At 43.7% G+C, this 11,058-nt stretch overlaps 1 protein-coding gene across 9 annotated transcripts in view; it reads left to right on the top strand.

Annotated features, from left to right (window-relative positions):
- The first annotated feature begins 3,148 nt into the window (after positions 1 to 3,148).
- The window catches only part of PTPRK (protein tyrosine phosphatase receptor type K), a 415,886-nt gene continuing 407,976 nt past the window's right edge, over positions 3,149 to 11,058 (top strand). For all 9 annotated transcript variants that reach the window (XM_071549052.1, XM_071549044.1, XM_071549051.1 and 6 more), the window contains exon 1: positions 3,149 to 3,355. In XM_071549052.1, the coding sequence (XP_071405153.1) occupies positions 3,244 to 3,355 (112 nt within the window). In that variant the 5' untranslated portion in view covers positions 3,149 to 3,243. The remainder of the gene's footprint in view (positions 3,356 to 11,058) is intronic.

Below are 11,058 nucleotides of genomic sequence, written 5' to 3'. Positions count from 1 at the left end.
AAATCTCTTCAAATCCCCTTGTGCTCTAGGAGAATGGTTAAAGGTTCCTGAAAAAGGAAAGAGTGAAGAGGGAAATATTTTTCCTAATTAGGAATATGTAACTTACTATAACATTTCTAGACTTGCTATTAATATACCATGGGAAAATACCATCTTCGATGAGCATTCTATCATATAGCACTGGAATATTGCTAATTTAAGGTATTTAAATGTGATATATTATGCTAGACATCTGTCAGTCATTATGAACATAATTAAATGATAGCCTGTGTTAAAAAATGTGCTATGATGGGCTTAGCAACACCCAAAAGAATAATGGGGAAGTTTTAGCAGTGAATGCAAAGACAGTAGAGGCATCTAGTAGAGTTTCAGAACCAAACATTCTTGAATTTGACAGAGATGTATTTGAGACTTTATTTAGAGGTTGCAATTATCAGGATAAAGACCACCTTTGTTAAGTTCCAAATACCTATTGGACTGGAGGGAAAGATGTTACTGTGCGGTGTCTCCATCTTTCTGCTGTTATATTTGGTTTGCATTTAGCATACAAGTTGTTATATAGGCAGTTCTTAAAAGATGCACAAGAGATAATATAGTTAGGCTTGCTCTTAATGGGAAGTGCAAAAACTGTAAAACATTTAGAGTTGTAGAAATGTAAAAACAGGAACAAAAATAAATCCATTCTTGTTATGTAACATAAAAATGACCTCAAACCTGACGTGTAAGTTAAGTATTTGTCAGGATGCCAACTACAGTAGAAGAACACACATACTGAACTACACATAATAGTTCAACAGATGCACAGACACCTGAGGCAAGAGTGGAGTCACAAGCACATCTCACTTACACATCTCAAGCTTGAACTCTCAAGTCAAAGAAAGAATAGCAATCAAAATTCTTTTTGTTGTTTTTTTAATAGCAATGTGAGTGATAGGAAAGCATGAAGTCCCGAGACTCTGACTGGAAGATATGTAAACTATTTGGATAAAGCACAGATGACTGTACAACAGTGGGATCCCTCACCTCACAGCAATGAAATGGAACAGCTACCAGGAGCTGCACATTCCCCATCACCTAACAACCTTTCCCACACTCTGGACATGGCAATCTGCAGTGCTGGCCACCAGAAATACCTGCAAACCTGCCACAGAGGCAAAGGGGAAGCCGGCATTAGTCTTCTCTGCTTCTCAAACCACTCACAAGTTATCTGGCTTGAAGTCACTTTTACAGAGTTAATTCTATAGCTCTCAGAATAAAAGCTGGCATCAGATACCCACATACTCCTCCACGACTGTATCTGTATGATTTGGGACTTCTCCATTAAAAGTTTTCACCTAACAAAAGAAATCGAATTGTAGCCTCGTGCATCAGAAACTGGGTTGGCACACTGCTTTCCTTCACCTTGCTTAGAAGAATTTTCTGTTTACTTGGACCTAGCATATGGCCCATCCTTCCTGAAAAACTGGGTGTCATGAGATCATCTCACACAGCTCCCATTCTTCTCGCAGTTCAAACAAAGAGCCAGTGTTCACTGAAGCACATAATTGTATAGTTCACGGTGAGCATGAAAATTGGTTTCCAGCCACTCCACCCAAATGAAGGACAGGGGTTTCCAGGTGTAGAGCATTTTTTAGTGTTGGTTTTAATTTGGTTTTTGTATGTTTTTTTTCGTGAGGATGTGTGAAGTACACAATAGTTTGTATAACAAAGCTAACTGCTGTGTTTCGCTACCCCCCACCTCCTTCCCCTCCAGGTCGTGAAAACCTTGGGGGATTTAAAGGTAAACCTGTCAATTGCCAGACACTGGCTGGAATGGATTTTGAATCACAGCAAACCTTTGATGATCCTGGATAACATTTCGAGTTTGCAACAAAACCTGTTTCCAGTGCTTTCGGGTTCATTTGTAATCATTATACAACGTGTCGAATTACAGGTTGCCATGCAAAAAAGAAAATCTAATTAAAAATCGGAGGAAATTATGCTTATCAAACAGAAATTCCGGCACTGTTGGTTTTATCTCTTATTCCAAATGTGGTTTTGGGATTCTAAGCCCTGGAAGCGAAGGAACCTGAAATATTTTCAGAGACAGAGAGCAAGGCCTTTATCATCGGGCATACCTGGGGGCTGGATAGGGAGAGAGCATTCTGCCGCACAACCCACGGGTGTCAGAGTCGCACAACTGCACACAGACCTGTCTGAAAGGTCGGATATCGATCACATGTGGAAATGTCAGCATTAATAGCAATACTGTTTATTACCATTCCAATTCCGATCAATGAGCCTCTACTGGCTTTAGAAGCCAGACAAGTGCTGCCAAAGAAAGCAAAACCACGAACCCTGAGTCGAAGATACAGCCAGGCTGCTTGATGTGCGCTGATAACGCCCCGCTCGCCACCCGATCAACACCGCGTTTCCAAAAACGGGATCAGCCAGCACATCCCACCAGGAGCGGGGGATCTTTCCCTCGCAACCAGCGCCCAGGACCCGCCGCCTCCGGCCGCGCTCCCTGCCCCGACCTCCCGCCCCACCAGCTAAGCCAGGGCCCTCTCCCTTCCGCCCCTCTCCCCCTCCTCCTTCTCCTCCAGAAGCAGCAGGTTCCCCCCAAGGCGGGGCGTTCAGAGCGGAGGGCTCGCACAGCCGGCGGGAGAGGCTCCTGTGCCGTGGTGAGCCGAGCCGGGGCGAGCGGAGCCGCGCTGAACTAGGCTGTGCTGTGCCAGAGAAAGCGGAGAAGAGCCGGACCGAACCGTGCCAGGGAAAGCAGAGCCAAGGCGAGCCGTGCCTAGGAAAGCAGAGCCGAGCCAAGCCGAGCCGAGCGGGTCCGGGCAGCACTGAGCCGATCCGGGCAGCGTCGATCCCATCCGAGCCGGTGCTGCCCCCGCGCCTGCAGCAGGAGGCGCTGCCGGGCGCCACTGCGCCCGCGCCGGGCTGCGGGCCGGAGTCCCACATTCCCCGTGCCAAGTGCCGGGGAGCGGGGGTTGGACGTGCGCTCTCGGCTCCTCCCTCCCGCCCCGCTCGCCCAGCAGCAAAGTAACTCCGGAGTACGAGGAGAGTCGGTGCCGCCGCCGCGCTCGTCGCCCCGCAGACGGCTGCCCCAGCGGGCGGCCCCGGGGCCAGCGGGCGCGCCTCGGCGCGGGGGTCTCCTGGCGAGGTGCCGCGGCGAGAGGGGCGAGCGAGGCGCGCTCCGCCCGCTGCCGCGGGCTGGGGCAGCCCCGGCCTCTTTCTGAAACTTCTCCGCAAGTCGGCATGGGCAGGGGGGCCGGCGCCGCTGCCTCGCTGCCGCTGCTGGCGGGGCTCGCCCTGCTGGCCGGCCGTTCGCCCGCCCTGCTCGGGGCGGCCCGGGCCCAGCTCTCCGCAGGTGAGTTGTTGCTCGGTGCCCAGGTGAGGGAGGGCGGTGCGGCCAGGTCTCACCGTGCCCGGGGTGCGCGCCGGGAAAGGGAGGAGAGCGGAGAGTGTTACGGGCGGTCACTGCTCCGGGACCCGGCTCCCGCCCCGACGAGCGGCGGTGGGGCTGCAGAGGGGCCGCCCCACACCTCCAACCCCTCTGCGGGGCGGGATGTGGCAGGAGGGCAACCCACGCATGTGCCTGGGGTGTCGGCGCGGGGCTCGCAGGGGCGCGCAGGGCGCGGGCTTTGGGCACCTCACAAACTCCCCTCCCGCCCCTCCTCCTGGTTCTACCCCCGTGGCCAGCCTCCCAGGTGCCAGCGGCGCTGTCGGCGGGGCCGGAGCTGCTCTCGCCCCTTTCCCGGCTCAAACTTTTCCCAGTGTCTCGCTGCTCGGCGCTGGGGGCGCAGCCCGCGGGGCGCTCCAGCCGCTCCCCTCGCTTCGAGGCGTGGGGCGGGGAGACACGGGCTGCAGCTGGCCACCAGGACCCCCCCGCCCAGTACCAAAAAAAGAGAGGTGGGCGAGAAAGGGGAGGGAAAGCGCTGTATAGAGCCGGCGTCTGTTTTGTTTGAAAACGGAGAATTTCTCGCCCCTTCCCACGCCTCCCCCCACCCTCCCTTCCTCCACGCCACGGGGTTTTGCGGAATTAAAGCCCTCGGGGCCGGGCGGTGGGAGCTGCGGCTGGTACGGCGGTGAGTTGTTGGCCCCGAGGGAGCCTCGGGGCAGAGAGCCCGGGGCCAGAGCAGTCGCTCCGGGGAGAGCGTGGTGGCAGCATCTCCCAATGCTATGGCGGGGCGATAAGGGACAGTGGGGACTCGTGTGCTGGACCCTCATACCACCTCCTCCTCTGTAGTTTATGAAGCACCCTTCGTTTGCTTGGGGTAAAGCTTCATGGTGAACGTGGACTTATTGTTTGCGGTGTGAAGTATCACGCGAATGACCAGCTGACTAGGCGGAATAGACTTCAGGCTCTTATTTTTTTTTCTGGTTTCCCACCTTTTAAGTAATACTTGCAATTGCACCGGGTGCATTAATTCGACAGGTACTTCAAGCCTTTATCACAGGATACTGATTTGAAAACTGCCATTAATAGAAGTATCTACACTCGTAAGACTTTGAAGCATGGTTTTCATAAGGATTGATGTGTAGTTAAGAGGGCTTTTTTTCTTTTCGTCTTGGTCCACCTATAAATTAGTTTTTAATTGAGACATTTGAGATGTGTCGTCGATTAAGAAATGTGCTGAAGCAGTGTTGGTCTGAACAGATTGCATCGCTCCTTATGTGTCTGGCTTTGGTGTGTATAATTTAATGTCTGTGTGTCAGAATTGTGAAGTTACATAAGCACATACAAGCCCTTTAACACGGGAAGGGAAATGTACCATGTATGCCGCTGGTATGTTGTAGAAACAGCTAAAATAAAATATTCTCAAGCATAGTATCTTTTCATTCAAAACCATAGTGAAATCAGACCAGTGATTTTTGCTTTACTCTTAACTCCTCAGACTAACGTTAACACCAAAGGTGGGAACACTTCCGTAAAGTTTTTTTTTTTTTTTATGAGGTTGTTCACTGGCATAAGAAGAGTAGGAAGTTCTGATAACTTACATGGTCCGTGGTATTTTATGCTAAAAATGTGGCATGCAGCCCAGTTTGGAGTTGTGAGTACAAGCAGTCAGGTTGGTGCTGTGGGGTATGTGTTAGGTAAGTGGAGAAGAATGTTGAATATCCTGACCAGAATACGTGAAGCTTGTCGAGGAGTTGAACAATTGTATCTAGGAAACATGAGATTTGTGTGTGTGTGTGTATAGCATATCAGCAGCTAGAGAATTTAGTTTGTATTGCCAAGTGTCAAAAATACTGATGTATTGCGCTAGTCAGAGGTTTAGTAGTAAGAGGTGCTCGGACTTTTTTTAAGGTTTAGTGAAATAGACTTTTTTGTAGCTAGTTCTTTAAGTGTAGTCAGTTTAAAGTGTGGTTCTTGGGCTTTTATTAAATACACTTGATATCTACAAGTAGAGCTATGCCCTACTGAATTTGAAAACTACCACAAACTTTTTCATTCCTTATTCTAAGCCAGTCTCTGAAGTGTGTGTGTGTGTTTGTGATCCTGTTGATGAGATCTTTGTCCTAGTGTTAGTGGATGCAGAATACAAAGATTTGGGTTCATGTGTCTGTTCCAGTGAGAGCCATTCTGTAGCCTGCAATAATATGTGTCTGTGTTTAGTGCACACTGGAGTGTCTGTTTTCTTCCTAGTCATCTTGAGTGTTTAACATGAGTACAGTTTTTCAGTCATCTTTTTTTTGATTGCCTTTCCCACTCCTTACCTTAATATAACAGCCTGTACATTTCCAGGCTAAACTACATCCAACTAATTTGCAGCTTCCTTTTTATTAATATTCTTGTTTGAATTGTAAGAATTTTAAACTGTTAATTTTTCTTTGTAATTAATGAAGCTGTTAATTCAGTCTGGACATTTCACAAATCTCCCTCATTGTAATTTGATTTTTATTTCCTTTTTATGATGCTCTGTACTACTCCTGAGCATGAACAATTTCCAGATAGAGAATTCTTCATAAAAATTTTGACACATTTATTAAGGGTCTAATCAAATTACACAGTATGAATTTTTTAAAAGTTGGCCTTCTTCAGGAGCTGTGTGCTATGGTTTGTCATCTGTTCTTCCTTCTAACACACTCTGTGAAAGCAAATGAGAAGGAGCAGCAGCAAGTTAGGAAAAGGAACAAGATATGTCTTGTAATTTGTTGCAGTCTTAGAAACTGTGCATGTATATTTTCTCATCCCCCTTAGCGCACAATAGAAATATTGTATGTTTTGTCTTTCTTCCACAGATTTCAAATGAAAAAAAAACCCAAGCAAACAAAACCCCAAGCAGCTTCTACCTCTTCCCCCCTCCGCCCCCCCCCCCCCTTCCCCCGCAACATAGCCATAATCCTCAGTGAATGTTTTCTGGTCTCTGTAGATTGTTTCTTTACACCGCTGCTTTCCATGACCCTTCAACTTGGGTGCGTGCCTGTCAGAATCTAGGCCAAAATGTTTTGGCAGTGTGTTCTCTGTTGAAGTCTAGCTATTCCTTATATAGCACCTCCTTTCATCTGCTACTCCTACAGTTTGATAAAGAACAAATTCAGCTTGTTTTCACAACTCAATCACTTTAAACTTATATTTTTGTATATTATTTTTAACAATTTGCACATTTTCAAATTTGAAAAAAAAGGAAATATTTTAATTCTTTTTTTTTAAAGAATGCTTCTGGCTGATAGAAATACGCAATGTACTGCCTCTGATGGTGTCTGTGCAAGTGTGTGTGGTTTTTTATTAGTAAATAAAAATTATGAGAATAAAAAATATAGAAATGCATCAGCTTACCTGAAGTCATTTAACTGTGGCATTTCAGATCATAGGATTAGTTAAGCATAAAAAGGACTATATGTTTTACAAGTTCAAGTTATTTATCAGAGTAGTTATTCCTCAGATTTCTTGTGCAGAATAGTCAGTGTCACAAATAAACAACCAAGAGTAAATATTTCTAAGTTAATAATTTTCCCTTACCCAATAAAATAGTTATAGTCTGTCTTTGGGAGAGAAACTAACTCAGAAATTTGATAGAATTAAGTGGAAGATACTGTTTATTTTGTAAAATTTTTGTCATTAAATATACTTGGAGAAATATACAAAAATCATAACAAGCATATCTGTTTGTAATCATGTAGTAGGAGAAACTGAGGGTTTTTTGAAAGTATTTAAAAATACTTTATGATAATTAAACTCCAATTAACCCTTTGCTGCCAGAACACCAAAAGTTGCTTCAGTCATATTTTATCCTTGAATGTGCTACAGTTTCCATGTGATATACAAGAGACACTGGTGTAAGTAGGCGTGTATATATAAGAGACTTCTCAGTAGCTTTGTTTTTTCCTTCCCACCAAGCTGTTAAAATGTATTGACAAATTATATGGAAAATGAGCGAAATTAAAAGTGAAATTACTTTCTTGCTTTCACTCCCTCCTTCTCGAATGTTTTCCTTTCCATTATATACTCAGCTCCTTCCATAGCACTGTTGGTTCACAGATCACTTGTTTATCTGTATTTTCAGATGCAAGATTACACTTATAAAATGGATATAAATTTTTAAAGTGGAACTTAACTGATTCAGATAGAATTGAAAGCATCCTGAACACGATGATCCCAGAAGTCTTGTTTAGTCCTTTATGTCTGAGAAATCACAGTACTGCTTGATTAGTTTAGTAGCAATGTACACAGTGCATTTTAAATAGGGCAGATGTCATACCCTTGTGTAAGATCTACTTACGATAGTTAAAAATTAAAAGAAAAAGGATCCTAATGGGGGTGAGGTAAGAAATCTGCACATGATCAGGTGAGATGTCTGCCTAGTCTAGTGTCTAGTTCTCAGGGAAAGGGATTTTTGGCCAAGTGAGTGATTTCCTCTGAGTACTATCTGTCCACAGAGACAATGTGTTGGTGTTTTATACTATAAGTGGATTCTTGTAACCATGGTTGTGCCTAATGATGTATTCATCCTTTATTGTATTTAGCGTTTACCTTGCTTTGTGGCAAAGAATCTGTAAGTTGTGTGGAAAAATCTGTGGTCCTTTGTTTTTTGAAATTGCTACTTATATACTTACATCCTAGCTCTTGTATTAAAAGTTGATTAATCATTTCTCCCATTTTACCTTCTTCATGCCACACAGGCTTTTTGCTACCCTATCTCAACTATTCCTTTTGTAGTCAGAAAAGTCCAGTTGTAGCCACTTGCTATGAAGGGGACCATTCCATATCTTCTTTTTATGCTTTATCAACTTTCTTTTTCTGTTCCAGTTCTACGTTGCTCAAAGTATCCGAGACAGCTGCCTGATGGATTTATATAGCACTTAATAGTGATTTCTTTCCTGTTCCCATCTATGGTGTGATTATTCCTGTCATTTGCTTGGCTTTTTTGGCCATTTGTCTCATTCCTGGTTGTGAAATGACATTTTAATGAAACTAACCATTTCATTACTGAAGAGCTGAGATATTGCAGTTAGGTGATGGTGTGTGGGGTGACTGTGTCAGTGGGCATCAGGACTCTTGGAATGGAGAGAGTCTTTAATCAGCCCTTTTGGAGGGAGGAGAACTTTTAAGCAAGGCACTTGAAGGATTTGTAACCTCATGTTGGACATTTGGGAGAGGTACCTGGTTAACATCACTGTAGTTTGTCTTCTTTCTGAAATGTTCTTGATTAATACAAGCGAGTTAAAAAGAGTTTATCCTCTTACCTGTAAAGACTGACAGTATCTGGATTAACATGCAGAGAGGTCTGCAGCACTGCTGTAGAGTTGCTTCTTGCTCCGGAGTCTTCATGTCTTTGTATGAACACTTTACTAGTGGACCTTTAGGTCTTACCTCTCAGAAGTTGGAATGTGACTGAGTGTCAGCTTTGCTTTACATTAGCACCTGCTTTGGTGAAATCTCTACTCTTCCTTTTGCAACACAGATCCTATTAAATGTGTAACAGGAAGCTTCAAAAAAAATTATTTTAGTCCTGATAGCTGAATCAGTCAGGACACATCTTGTGTTTCCATGTGCTAAGGGAATCCCACCCACCCATCATAGCTTAGCATTGTCATGAAAAGATGCCTTTGTAGTACTGCTCCCAGAAGTGTGCACTCAGATTTCAGCTTCAATTGCAATCTGCCAGTGCTTTTAAGCTACTTTAAATTACTGCTGCCACAGAGGGGGCGTTTGTATCACTTGAATGGCCTGGCCACCACGTGGCCTATGGGTGAATTGGTATAGCTTTATGTGAATCTTCTTGAAGGAAGGGTGGGGCTCGAGATTAGTTTCCTATTAGCTGGTGTGTTGCCATCTAAGTTTAATGTATAGGAGGATGAGGGCTTATGGTGGGAAGGCTTGGTTTTTGCAGTGAAGCTCGTGGAGGGTGAACCCGGCACCTTTTAAAGTCACATTGGCTGTATGCTCTGCTCATCATACCAGCACTTTGTTCTCCTAGGAAGGTACAAAGCGGAGGCAGGAAGGCATGAATTGGGGTGCAAAGAGAGGCCCAGTGCTCCCTCTGGAGCTGGAGTGGCTAGACTAGGTGAGGTCATTGAGTCTGCATTCTGACTCACTGCACACTAACTGATGGCAGAGTTCTAGTGTTTCTGGCATATATCTTTGAGTAAACTGGGTTTAATTGTGTTATTTTGTTATAATAGCTAAGGCATTTATTAGGTAAGTGTATAAACAAAGTTTATGAGGTTGTTATGACACTGTTTGGGGCACAGCAGGAACTGGCTTAAAGCTGGGTTCTGTGGTTTCACATCTTTTCATGGGTGATCTGTCCTTCCTCATCCTGTGGGGTATTTAAATAGGACTGCTCATGAGATATGTGGATATGGGTAGAAGAGGAAAAATAGCCATAGTTTCAGAAAACCAGGTGAGCTAGTTGAGGATTTTGTATCATCTGACTGAGCTTAAAGTCCTGCTGTACCTCATTTTGTAGGTCAGAAAGGCCATTACCTCATGCTGCTTCCTGGTAAGCCTTGCCTACAGGTGGCTTTAAACTAGTAGTTTAAAACTATGCAAACGACCCAGTCTGAAGTCACCTATGGTGCATACCTAATGTTTAGTTTCAAGTCACTTACAGTCTGCTCAGGAAGCTATATAGTTGAAAGTTGTGTTTGCGTTTTCTAGACATTTTGTAAATATTAGAAGCTAATAGAAATGTACTGAAATATTTTTCTGAACAAGAAGTTATTAGTATCTGTGTCAACTCAATGCTGTGTTTAAACAAACAAGCAAAAAACTACTTGCCTTCTTAGCCCCCTAAACACTGAATATGACAATAGTGTTGCAGGGTTTTTTTGTAAATACGTGCACACATAGCTTCAGACTTGAAAAGCTGATGTTGGTGGCATGTGAAACTGTTTTAAATCTGTTTATTCCTTCTGATTGTTGAGCTGCTCAATAACCATTAAAATTGTGGAAATAAGCATAAAATTATCAGTTATAAAGGTATTTAGATATTTAAGTGGCTTCCCTTACTTGACTTAATATCTGATAAATTTCTCTGTAAATAAGCTATATTTGTCCTGTGAAAGGTAAGAGCTAAGTGCTGATCAGTGAATGTGAAACAAATTTTTAAGTTTGCTTTTTGTTACTGAAATTTAATTTCTGTGAAAGTTAGAGGTTTTATTCACAAATCTCTACATGTATTTCAGTTAGGAACCATTTATTTTTTGATCTAACTGAATCTATTTTGTGATTTTTCATGTCCAAATCTTTGCCTTAGCAGCCTTTGTGCTGTTTCATTTTAAATAGTCTAAAAGGTCCAACAGGATCTAATGTTTTGCTTAGTACTGAAACTGTGAACTAATGTCAGAATGCTGTGATTTGTTTTTTATGAAGGACATCACGGAAAGTTCTGTGAAGGTGTTAACCAGGATAATTTCTACTGTTGACAGATAAAGTGGTTGTAGAATTGATACTGTGGAATTGAACCTCAACAGAAGCAATGGTTCCTTAAAGCACTTGGTTGGACACTCAGTAATTTGATCCAGAAAATTTGTTGCAACACCTGTAAAATGTACCTGTGTTCTAGGGTAAGAATACAATGTAAGCATATAGCAGCAAGACACACTGTAGAATAATAAATGACA

Source organism: Pithys albifrons, chromosome 2 (genome assembly GCF_047495875.1).
Source record: "Pithys albifrons albifrons isolate INPA30051 chromosome 2, PitAlb_v1, whole genome shotgun sequence".
In the NCBI taxonomy this organism is placed as follows: domain Eukaryota; kingdom Metazoa; phylum Chordata; class Aves; order Passeriformes; family Thamnophilidae; genus Pithys; species Pithys albifrons.
The sequence above is the reverse complement of the archived record's forward strand: the minus strand, read 5'-3'. Positions and strand labels throughout refer to the sequence as shown.